The sequence below is a fragment of the Acomys minous genome (assembly GCF_964271855.1).
Source record: "Acomys minous genome assembly, chromosome: 4".
Lineage (NCBI taxonomy): Eukaryota > Metazoa > Chordata > Mammalia > Rodentia > Muridae > Acomys > Acomys minous.
In genome coordinates this window covers 81,594,045-81,607,252 of record NC_140486.1, presented here as the reverse complement: position 1 = coordinate 81,607,252, position 13,208 = coordinate 81,594,045, and the positions used below count along the sequence as shown (strand labels likewise).

Sequence of the window (13,208 nt, the reverse complement as noted above, 5' to 3'; positions counted from 1 at the left end):
CGCTGCACTATCCTAAGGAAACTGGTAACAGAATCCTAGTCCCTTGCATCTCAGAGAGCTGCTGCCTCCCTTATCAAACCCTGTAGCCCTACTTAGCGAGTACTGGGTTGTTGAACGTAAGGAACAAATGAGATAATATGCAATCATTGTAAATTAAGCATCTGAACAAACATATAATTAGGATACATTGCATCCTGAGATAGAATTTAAGTGGCTTGTGAATCCAGGGTAGCGTCATTGACTGGTCAAGCAAAGCTACCACATTCTTAAGGGATTTTATAACAAATAGAAGGCAACGAAGTCTCCAGATAGAACGCTGAAATAAATAGATGTGAGCTTCCAGGTGTGAAAACCACTCTGAACCGGTGTTGAAGTGATGAAGCTGAAGTCTGTTCATGCTCTCAAACCTGGAGCCCCTAAGGTGGGCAGACCAGACTAATGGGGGATGGGTAGACCCCTTCCCCCATCTTAACCACAGTAGGTTCTCTTTGCTTTGCTTTAAAATGCTAATTTGAAAACAAAGATGCTTACCTGGCAGATGGTTTTCCCAGAGCCTGGCACCCCCATCTTCTCCAGATAAGCCAGCACTGTGATTTCCCCAAATGTGTGAAACTTGACCACTTAATTTGTGGTGGTGGTGGGGGGGGGGTGCGTTTACAATCTACCCTAGAAACAAACAACAAAAACCCTTTGTCATATAATACACTGTAATACCCATGACCTAGAGACGTTACACAACCACCAGATAAGAAATCTAGGGTTGATGTCTGTCTGCATGATAATGTCGTTATTAATATGTAATGTGTTAATAAATACTATGGCCATAATTTTCAAGAGCTATAAAATTACTGCTTAAGAACTATCTCATCTCTGACTTTGGATGAAATATAAAAACAGTTCCATTACAAAAGTGTCTTCAGTTTACCTATGATGAAATGTTCATTTGGGATCCTTAGACTTGACATTAGAATTCCATTTTAACAGCTAGCACTTAAAAACCTTTAAAATAGCCTGGTGTGGTGGCTCATTCCTGTAATCCCAGCACTCAGAGGCAGAGGCAGAGGCAGAGGCAGAGGCAGGCAGTTCATTGTGAGTTCAAGGCCAGCCTGGTCTACAAAGCCTATGATAACTAAGGCTGTATAGGGAAACCCTGTCTCAAAACAAAACAAAACAAAACAAAAAAAGCCTTTAAAACATTTAACTAAAATATGTATGCATAGACAGCATGAAGTTTCAGATGCAGCAATAGAATTACTAGGCTCTCCTGTGTTTGTGAATTCAGACATTGTAACCTTGGTTCTCTGAATTATATTTATTACCTATTTCTGATTATTAGTAATATAACTAGGCAGATTAATCTTAATGCACACAGATTCATTTTTGTGACAGAGAGGTAACATTGGTACCCTAATACCTTTTAATGAACAATTTTGACATTCCTATAGCCATAGTAAGCAGGTTGCAGATTGCTTAAAAATAGCATGTTTTACCAATAGTTGATGATTTGTGTTGCAGTTGTTCACACAGTAGGTTTGGTACGGCGCTGTTTGCATGTGACATTTATTTCCACATAGAGTTAGAGAGTGGTTTGTCATTAGCACTGTGGCTGTAGCTGTCACTGTTACTGGTGACTATTGTTTGATGTGGGGGGACGGTGGAAGGGGGGTGTCTCTGGTTCTATCTACCTCTCCGGCTAGCTAATATTCAGCCAGAAGATTGCTTGCCACTTCTTGCAGTTGTTGTTTCTGTGAGGTTGTCTGCTGTTGGTATTTTGGTGGTGGGTTTGATCTGGTTTGGTTTGGTTTTTGAGGCAGTGTCTTAACAATAAAGCCCAGGTTGGCCCCCAAACTGAGTGTTCCTGTTTTAGTCTCCCTGTGCTGGGATCATGGGATTGCATCACACCTCGCTTTGAGGTTGATTTTGGCAAATTTAAAATTATGAATATCCAGAATTCTGTTGGCGAACTAACATTGTCACTTGAAAGTAAATATGGTTTGTCAGATGAATTGGAAAAGAACAGCAAGTGACGTGGGTCAGGTGTAACCCCGCGAATCGTAGAACAGCTTAGACAGAATTGGAATGTAAGCATCTGTGGCCACAGGCGCAGAACAGCTCCACATTGAGGACTCAAATGAAATTAATATTAGCCAGAAAGTATACTTCTTAGCGTCTGAATTTAGATCAGCATAGAAGTAGTAGTAGATTTTTTTAAAAAAAATAATTATTGTTTTTTTTTCCAGCCTACAATGACAAAATTGTTGCGTTTTTACGTCAACCCAACATTCTTGAAATTCTGCAAGAGCGCCAACCTGATCTTACCAGAAATCACTCGCTCAGGTAACCAGAATGTAAGGATTTGCATCCAGAGGCATTAGTACCAAGCGCTAAGCTTTGGTGACGCCATCCGCCATGAGGGAAGGGTGCGCTTGGCTTATGACGAGGATTATCTCTGGAGAGGTTCTGCCATCAACGCTAGCTCCTTTTAGTCCCAGGTTTCTCCACTAAGTACAAGAGTGGAGTGAGGTTGAGTAAATAGCCTCAAATCCACCTTATGGAAGAAGTATTAAAAGGAAACAAATGGGCACAGCCAAGAATACACCACAGCTTGCAAACAATGGCACTGATATTTTAAGTGCAACTTGAATCAGCAAAGAGTAGTCTCTCACTGAATTGAGGTTTATAAGGTCCTAGACTTGGCCTTTCCTTCTTCCTTAATGAAAACACAGAGTGTGAATGGAGAATCTGACTGTCCTCCGTGAGTCTCCCTTCAGTGTCTTGATTCCAGCTTCCCTGTTCCTTCCTAAAAGGATCCTCCTCCTCCTCCTCCTCTTCCTCCTCCTCCTCAGTTTGTCAAGAACAGCCTTCCTTTTAAAGTTCTTATTCTTTGATGCCTTTCAACTCCACAGTGGGTCTTGGTTTCATGATACTGGATGGTGTTCCGTGTCTCAGTGCACTGTGTATCACTGGTGCCAGAAAGGGGGAAATCTTATACGGCCTGGTGCTCACTTGATTACACATTACCTTTAATGGTAGAGATGCATTTGCCAATGATGCCATGTGAGTGGGTAGCAGTGCTTCCCAAAGACTGAGCCACTTACTTTGCCAACCTCATTTTCACCCAAACAACGTAGCAACTTTTTATTATACAAAATGCCAGGCTCATCCCCCAACACACACACACACTCACACACACACACACACACACACACACACACACACACACACACACACACTGTGTCTGTCTGTCTGTCTCTCCTCTTGTGTAAATTTGGAAAATAAGATGCCAGTCAGCAGATATGATATGGAGAAGTTTATTATAGAAGCGTGGGAGAGGGGGAAAGGGGGAGGGGCGCCCCAGAGAGAGAGAGACAGAGACAGAGACAGCAAGAGAGAGCAGGAGTACAAGAGAATGAGAGAGGAAGGGCACACCTAGTGATGACATCATAGGTTGCTAGGTAGCCTTCACACTTATGAAGCTGTTTACATGCTAACATTCCTCCCTTTTCCTACCATTAAAAAACAAATGAGGACGTTGGATTGTTTTTTATGCGAAGCTGCTTACATGCTAACACCCCTCCCTTCTTTGAAGTCCTACTCCGAACTTCCTTCCCACACGCTTTCCAGAAACTCTGATCAAGAAGCACGGGTTCTGCCCAAGCATAGTTTTCTTTGATTCTTTCCAAGTAATTCTGCAGCACAGCCGGGGTGGTAACCTGGCCAGACACTAATTTGATGACTAATCGTGTGATGTATGAAATTGGCCTTTGTACTCTTGACTGTGACTTTCTTGCTCTAACTTGATTTTTCAAGTTTTTATTTTTTTCAATTAGAATCTCAGATGCTGTCCACTGGGGATCACATCCGTCTCACCTGCCCCTTGAGGTCTGTTCCTTGCAGCTCAAATATCTAAAAACACCCTCCATGTAGTGAATAACACACCAATCTTATTATGTGCCCTTACCCTCATACGCTTTGTTTCTGAAGCATATAAACTCAGCAAAAAATTAAATATGGCATGTAAACAATGCCTGTTTCAGAATCATGGCTTCACAAAGCTAACTCCACCATGGAGTTTCAGTGCTTTCTTCACATAAGCATGCTGTTCTTTTTTTTTTTTTTTTTTTTAATGTATACAGTATTCTAACTACACTTACACCCGCACACCAGAAGAGGGCATCAGACCACATTATAGATGGTTGTGAGCCACCATGTGGTTGCTGGGAATTGAACTCAGGACCTTTGGAAGAGCAGCCAGTGCACTTAACCTCTGAGCCATCTCTCTCTCTCCAGCCCAAGCGTGCTGTTCTTGATCACCAAAATATCATACAAATTATGCAAGAATGCATTTTTGAATATTTTCTGGCTTAGGGCATCCCCACAGCAGCCCTCAGTCCCCTAGAGAGGAATACAATTGCAGAAGTGAGTTTAACCTTCTAACTAAGAATCGCAGAGACTCTGGACCTCAGGGCAAACCAAACTCCTCTTGTTAATCATGAGCTAAAGAACTCTAGTTTTTCCCAATTTTTACTTTCTCCAGGCACACACACAGACACACAGACACACACAGACACACACACACACACACACACACACACACACACGAGAGAGAGAGAGAGAGAGAGAGAGAGAGAGAGAGAGAGAGAGAGAGAAGGAGAGAGAGAGAGAGAGAGAGAAGGAGGGGGGGGAAGGAAGGAGGGAGGGAGGAAGGGAGGGAGGGAGGGAGGGAACGAGAGTGAATGGGGAATCTTCTGAATGCATCTCATTCCCACAGAACAGACTAAGAAAGTGAATCCTTAACAAGTTTTGTGCTTTCCCGTGCACTCTAGGTTATTATTGAAGGTAATTAGCATATCTTGACATCTCTGCCATGGGGGAGGCTGCATGATTTAATCTACCTGAACAGGCCATCTGACTTACCACAAGTCTTTGATGACCTAGAAGAACTTTAACAAACCTATTATAGACGGACAGTGTGAGGCTCCAGTTGACAGCCTCCAGCTTTTTTGTTTTCTTTCTGCCTTTTAGACTCCTAAGAAAGTGGAAGGTTTATTTTTTCTTTTTCTTTTTTTCCCCAGTGGCCTTCAGGGTTCCCAGTTAAGCATAGTTTTCCTGCATAGATCTCACATGGTAATAATTATGGAGAAACTACTTCACTGGCTTAGAGATATATTTTCATCTGTTCACGTGTTAAGTCTCTGTACAAGTTATGACCATGAGAAACATCAGCAGGCAGGGTGATTTAAATGGAGCAGGAACTCAAATAGATGAGATAACGTTCTTTCCTTATACAGTGTGTGTCACTCTGTGCTTTCACTTGCTCATCATAACAACAGAAAGGAGAAGTTTCTCTATCTGAGAGAACATTCTGTTTCAGACAGTTAAAACTGCCATGTAAGGAACATTCCCACAAACGTAGCGGTAGACTCTAAACTGGAGTTTTTAATCTCATATTTCATTGATATTTTTGATAATAGATTGCCTTAGCAAGTTGTTGTCATTATAACAAAGCACCGGAGATAATTAACTTATAAGAAAAAAAAAGTTTATTTTAGTTTTAGTGTTTCTGGTCCCTGATCTGGTGGACCTCATGTCTTTGGCCCTCTGACTGGGTGGCAGGGGCTGCCAGAAGGGAGTAACAGGAAGCTAAGTGCCCACCTTAGGCCTAGGAAGCAAGAGTTAGAACCCAGGACCTCTTGTTCCCCCATTGGGAGCACAATCCTGATGACCCTACTGCAAAACGTCTCCTCCTGGAAGTCACAGCCCAGCCCAGTAGCACCATCTTGAAAGTAAAGATTTTGCCTTGTGGGCCTTAAAGACACATGGACTGGAGCCAGTGGGTCATCTGAGCATCACAGGTGCCTTGGAACGCCATTGCTGTGGCCAGGGATTGCCAACACAGATCGCCACGCCCCGTGCCTTCTTCCTCATTGGCGGCACAGCCGTGTGGAGGAAGTAGCTGCCCCTAGTACCTTGAGTAAGGGATGCCACTGAGAGACTGAATAGGGATCTCTTTGCTTTGCACCTCTCCTGTGTTGCTTGTGAGTCCTCCAGAGTCAGAGCACAGCTGACTATGGCTTCAGCCACTTTTCTCTTTTCATGTAGAAAACCTGCGTGTGGTTATCCATGCACAAAATGGCTTGTGCTTCCAACTGTTGTTCTGACATCCTGGTTCTCTCTAATGATAAGGCTAGAGTGGTGCCAGGCTGTCCTTCCAAATCCTTAGTCCTGGAAGGTGTTTACTCCTCGGGTTATATGTCCAGAAGGAAAGATGTATGTACAGCAATGCAGAACGTATATTGCTCTTCCAGAGGACCCAAGCTGAGTGGCTTACAGGTACCGGTAACTCCAGCTCCAGGGCATCTGATGCCCTCCTCTGATTCCATGGCAAACTGAGCTCACACATGCATATACCAACCTCCGTGTACATACACATAATTAAAAAATAATATACTTTTTTAGAAATGAACATTCCTATGTGCTGCCACTTCTGCCCAAGGGGCAGTGCGGCTATCAGATTATTAAGTTGCACTACTCCTTTTCATCGGAAAATAATAGTTGTACCAGGACATCTAGTATATGTGGTGATAAGAGCTAGAATGAAAAATTCTTATATAGTATCAAAATGCAAATATCTTCATCTAAATCATCTTTTAAAAATACTTTATGAGTGAACATAACACCTATAAAATTCCATACTATTTTTAGTTCTGGCATTTGTTCCCTATTCTAGTATGCACAAGGACCATCAGCCTGAGGTAACAGTTGAGAATCTCCCTCTTTGGTAGTTATTAGGCCCAGCCAGGAAGTCTGTTCCCCACCATCCCTGGTCTCCCTGGTGGCACTGATAATGGGTACCAGGCTGGCTGCTCTTCGTAGGCTTTTTACAGAAATTCTGAGCCACCAGAAGCAAAGAGGCGTGTGCCTGGGTTCACTACCCAGGATGCAAACACAAGTGTGGTCCTTATCTGTCCCTTTCTGTCATCCTTTGTGGAGAGCCTTGCAGTGTTTCTGTCATTTAATTTTGCTCCGATTAAAAGTTTAAGTTACAAATGCCTTGAAATTACAGAAAAATATAGAACTTAAGTCAAAGTTTCCAAAAATGAGCTAAAGTAAGACAAACCATAGTGCTCGTAATTCCTAGCCCACTTCTCATCCAACTTGATTGCAAATGAGTTTTTCCACATTAAAGTTGAGCTGGAGGTATTAACCTTGGCTGTCATCTGTGCTGTTTGGTCTAAGCAGCTTGAATTGACACCTGCTGGTCCTGATGCACAGTCCTGTCAGGGCCTGCCTTGCTCTGTCTCTCAGTCTCCTCTGCTTTGTTTGCTGCTCACTTAGCTCCCAGGACCAACCTAACAGTGTTCTGAGCTCTGCTGCTTTACTCAATTTAAATAACAGAAAATCTAGACTGGGACTGTAATTTTCCTGTGGACCGTTTATAGGGGGATAAGTATTGAAGTTTTTAAGGTACCTTATATAGACATTTTATAGCCAACTATATGGTCATTGGGAACTTTTGGTAGAAGAGTCTGATCTCACTAAGAGATCAGAAGTTGTAGCTTTTGGGAAGTAGCTAGGTATTTGGGGGCCTGAGAGATGGCTCAGTGGTTAAAGGCACTGGCTGTTCATCCTGGGGTCATGAGTTCAATTCTCAGCACCCACATGGTGGCTCACAACCGTCTATCATGGGATCTGGTGCCTTCTCTGTCCAATGTTCTCTTTTGTCACACAGGCATACATGCAGATAGAGTGCACATATACACAAATAAATCTCTAAAAAATTATTTTTGTAGTCAGACAGAACTCTGACTCTACAGTATACTCAAGGTGACTTAGAATTAAAGAGCCTTTCAAGTTATTCCTCTAAAAATGGGGATATGCATTTATACCTTTCCGTATCTTTTTTTACAATTAAGTGGAGCAAGGACTGTGAAGCACTTGGTAGTGTGTCAGTTGAGCAAACACACAATAAAATGAAGTTAATATGTTGTGTCTGCCCCTTACATTGTGATGACATCACAAGGACTTTGTTTCAGATACTTTATCCTTGAGCCGCTCCAGATTCTCGGAGCCACTCACTTTGACACTGATTATACATATGCATGGAACCACGTCATTCTGTGCATGTAACTGAACGTCAAATAGAGCCTCTCTAGGTCACGATTGACTTCGTGTGGGAGGGCTGGCTGATGCGACGTTCAACAAGTCAACCTTCAAAGTCTTCTCTACATACGCAGTGAGATCAGCCTTAGAGAGAAAGAGGGCTGAGCAAAATCCAGAAGAAACTTCTGAGGGCTAAAGTTTCATGAAATATTTGTTATCTGTGTCTTTATTTGAATGCGTGTGTAGAGTAGGCTTTTGACATGTCGCATTTTTGCATTTTAGTGTATGCTTATTTTAAAACCAAAGTACATGGAGTTATAGTTTCAATTTGTGACTGTATTTTCAACTAAAATACTTGTTATCAAATGCATAAGGAAGTATTATAATTCATAGGAACTGTAAAATTCTATACATTCTGGTTTAGAATGGTAGGCTTAGAGTTCAAGCTGCCAAATGCCTTAGGAAAGATGTATGATAACTACACATTTAAACTCATTTATCCAAGAGCCCAGTGGCCGTCTGATAGTACCCTTAGAACAGAACTCTGTATATACAAAATGGATACTTGTGATAAAAATGTTCTTTTATAGATTTGGCTCAGCAAGAATGCAACAATCGCAAAATAGAATAGAGGCCTCGAATTTGGTTGCCAGCACCCGCATTTGGTAACTCTTAACTATCTGTAACTATCTGTAACTTCAGGGATGCCAATGCCCTGGCCTCCATGGCCACTGGCACTCACATACACATAAACATAATTTAAAATAAATGTTTTTTAAAAGACATAAGCATTGTAATATTGACCCTAACATCAGAAAGAAGGAAGGAGGGAGGGAGGAAGGGTTCATAGAGAAAGGGACACTACTGTATAGAGTTGTGTTTTTATTGGATGCCTGGTTCCCATCACCACTGAACTGTGAGCAATGGTACACTCTTCCTATGAACTCTCAGTTTGATACCCATAGCATCATTCCGGTTTTTTGAGAGGTCAATGTCTAAGCTACTTTTCCTCATAGAGACCCCTGAGGTTTAGAAACCATGGAATGAAGGAACAGAGTGAATGGATTACCAACAGCAGCCCAGAAAAGGAGCAGATTGCAAGAAACCTAACTTGACTCCATCTCCAGGAGGATCTTCTGAGGAGAAAGCATAAACAGCTCTGTGGCCCTTCTAATAGCAGGCTTGCTGGCTTAAAATCCACTGAGGGCCTACAGTGTGCCAAGCTCCAGGCTAAGTGTTTGTATGCTGTATATGCTTAAAAATGAAAAAACAGAGTTAAGCAGGTGTTATTCCTTAGCCTGGAGATAATTTATAGCCATCTCTATCAGTGGTTCCCAACCTTTTGAATGCTCAGACCCTTTAATACAGTTCCTCATGTTTTGATGACCCCTGACCGTAAGATTATTTCAACGCAGCCAGGCACAGTGGCACAAGCCTTTAATCCCAGCATTCTGGGAGGCAGAGGCAGGCAGATCTCTATGAGTTCGAGGCCAGCCTGGTCTACAAAGAGAGTCCAGGACAGCCATGGCTACACAGAGAAACCCTGTCTTGAAAAACAAAAAAACAACAACAAAAAAGATCATTTCTTCTCCAGTTCATAATTGTAATTTTGTTGACATCATTAGTTGTGACATAAATAGCTGATATACAGGTTATCTGACATGCAACCCCAAGGGAGCTGAGACCCACTCATCTACATGCTGTCCTCAACATGTGATAAATTCGTGTCATTTCTGGGTAGCTGTAAGAATCACATAAGAAGTTTCAGCTGAAGCTAGGCATGGTGGTGCACGCCTGTAATCCCAGCCTTCAGGATGCAAAGGCAGGTGGATCTTCGTGAGTTCAAGGCCAGCCTGGTCTACAAAGTGAGTCCAGGACAGCCAAGGCTACACAGAGAAGCCCTGCCTCAGAAACAAAACAAAACAAAACAAAAAAGAATTTTAGAGGGCTGGAGAGATGGCTCAGAGGTTAAGAGCACTGGTTGCTCTTCCACAGGTCCTGAGTTCAATTCCCAGTAACCACATGGTGGCTCTCAGCCATCTATAGTGGAATCTAAATCCCTCTTCTGGTGTGCATGAAGACAGAGTACTCATACTCATAAAATAAATAAATAAATCTTTTTTTAAAAAAAAGAATTTTAGGCCACATGGACTAAATTTCTAACTTACCTATAGCACGGCAAGTAGGAATACAATGGGCCTTCCTGCCCTGGGCCATCTGTCAAGGCAGGCTGTCCTGTAAGTGTGATAAGCATCAATGCCAATCGCTAATTTTTCTTTCTTGGCTCTGTGCCATTAGGGAAGTCCAGGTGTTTCTCTAGAACCACCCCAGGCAGTTTTGAAAGCCCATGTACTTGCAGCTGTTAGTGAGTGCCCGCTCAGGAACCCAAGTGTGCAGAGTCTGCACTGCAAGCAGCTCGGCCGCTTCCTCAACATGTGCCCTTCAGCATCAAGACTGGTTTCGGTGAGAATGTTCTCTGTGGGAATTTGAGTCTTACGACATCGCTTATTGCCCTCCAATGACCTCTTTCCTGTGAGAGAGTCACTCTGGGGGCAAATGGACGCACTTGGGAAGAAGTGCTGGCAAGCCAAGCCCGAGTGTGAGAGGCAGCACTCTCTGGCACCTCTTCCATGCATGCAGCTTAGCATGTTGCTTTCATCTCTTCCGTACCTACCTCTTCAGGGCCCTAGTGGATTCCAGTTTAGACACTAATGTAAAGTCAGCTCTCTGGTTCTTTTTGTTTTCTGGCACAGTGGAAAATGAGAGCAACACTGTTTATTGCCACCATGGAGTGTGGGTTGTTCGGAGTCTGTCGTCCTAGCACTGGCTGATTGTGTGCCTGATTTGTACTTTACTGAACTCTCCTGTGCACAAAACACCCTGTGGGCAGAGCCATAAAGGAGGAGGGACTCTTATTCTCAAGAAACTCATATCTCAAAAAGAATTTACAATCTTCAATATAAGCCACTAAGATTGAACGGCATGTCTTAATGACGCAGGCTCGCTTCACCTCTATACATTAACAGAATAAATTTGAATGAATATCTTACAGTCAAATGTGTTAGTAACATGTCTCAAACTATATCAGCTCCAAATACTAAGCAGCTTTATGGAAATGAGTCAAATCTCATTTCCAAAAGGAAAAGAAAGATTGCAGGTCAATCATGTTAACTTTAGATAACTTTATTCTCAAGAAATTTGAGTATGTGTAAACATAAAATGTATATTAATTTCCTATGACTATAGTTTTATGAACCATAAACCAAGAGATGTCTAAATTAAGTTAAAACTAAAAAAAGTTAGTATCATGTAAATTATTTTTTTATTGTAAGTCCCCCGAAGTGTGCTATTTCTGGAGGCACTGCAATACCGGGGTGATACGTCTAGAGGTTGGGGCTAGCTCCTAGCCCATCTCCCTGCTTCCAATATAATGTCATGGGTAGAGAATTATCACATGGTAAACTAAAACATATAGATTTTCACCAAAATTATGAGAGGCAATAGAACTAATACTTTATCTAAGTTTTTTTTTTTTCAGAAGTCAAATTGTCAATGTTGAGACTTATCACTATAAAGAGAAACTTGTCTTTTTTGGGAGGGCACATTGATTTTTCAAGACAGGGTTTCTCTGTGTAGCCTTGCCTGTCCTGGACTCACTTTGTAGACCCGGCTGGTCTTGAACCCACAGCGATCCGTCTGCCTGTGCCTCCCAGTTCTGGGATTAAAGGTGTGTAATATCACTACCTGGCTCAGACACTTGTCTTTTGTTTCCTTTGTGCTTCGGCCTCTAATGGTCTGTGACATCATCATCCTTGGCACCATCACAGTCATCTTCTCCCCTCCGCAACAGAAAATGTATTTGTATTTACTGACTCATTGTTTTTGTCTGCCAATTTATTTATAGAGCATCCCAAATTATAATAGTGATGTTACTGAACACATCCCATGAGGTGTGAATCTATCACTTTTCTATTTGCAGAGTACTATAAAGTTTCTGTTCATAGACTAAGACATGACATCTTTCATGTAATATTTAGCATAACTGCATCATACACTTTTTAAGTCCATCTCTTTGTTTTATCTTTAGCCTGTGCCAAATTATATTACGTAGCTTCCATTCATCATTTTCATGATAAAATTTACAGTAAAAACAAAAAACAAAACAATTCTGTCTATCTGATCTGTAAGAGAATTGTGCGTGAGCGGAAAATTGGTACTGGTGTCACCCTTGACACCAAGGCCCTGGCGGTGTAAGGGCACACACTCTTGGTCACTAACACTTGAGGAGTCTGTGTCTAGTTGCCAAGTACTTGTCTTGTAATGGCACCTCGTGGAGCCTGAGGTCACGTGGAGGTAAACAGACATGCGTGTCACCTCTAGCATGCGAATACACTTCCCTCGTTTTCATTGTTCCAATCACGGAAATGAGAAGACTCTTAAACCTTCCAGCAAGCCTTGGGATCACATCTGCAGATTTCTAGCAGATAAAGGTCACAGACTGAGGAACACTAGGTCTGTAGGATATTGGGCAAATGGGTGATAACCAAGGAGCATTTCCTTCTTCATTCTTGGAAAGTATGTGCCATTTCTGTGACTCTGCTTAATTCTGTCTTCCTCAACCTTAGTCCATTCTCTTAAACATCAATAAACTAAAGTTGTTTTTGTTTTCACATGAAAGACTTTATAAAGGACCTGTAGCCTAGGTGTGTTCAAGGTCAGCCTGGTTTACAAAGTGAGTCCAGGACAGCCAGGGCTAAAACAGAGAAACTCTGTCTCAAAAAGCCAAAAATAAAAGGAAGGAAGGGAGGGAGAGTGAGGGGAGAGAGAGAGAGAGAGAGACAGACAGAGAGAGAGAGAGAGACAGAGAGAGAGAGAGAGAGAGAGAGAGAGAGAGAGAACTAATTCTGTGGATACCAGATGCTGTACTCTAGTGCTTTGTCCTGGAAGCGTGACCCATGGCTTGTCTCTGTGACAAACATTCTGGCTGGTCTCAGCTGGCCTCTGGAATGTTCTCATCAGAAAATCAAGCCAGCTGTTTTTCATTGCCTAGAGGTTAGTATGTCGGGAGTGATGAGCAGCTTCCCATGGGCACCCTGTCTCTGATG

The 13,208-nt window shown here is 42.3% G+C and overlaps 1 protein-coding gene across 4 annotated transcripts in view; it reads left to right on the top strand.

Moving 5' to 3' along the window:
• HECW2 (HECT, C2 and WW domain containing E3 ubiquitin protein ligase 2) overlaps positions 1-13,208 on the top strand; it is a 348,102-nt gene that overhangs the window by 272,258 nt on the left and 62,636 nt on the right. For all 4 annotated transcript variants that reach the window (XM_084779445.1, XM_084779446.1, XM_084779447.1 and 1 more), the window contains one exon: positions 2,241-2,337. In XM_084779445.1, the coding sequence (XP_084635571.1) occupies positions 2,241-2,337 (97 nt within the window). The remainder of the gene's footprint in view (positions 1-2,240; positions 2,338-13,208) is intronic.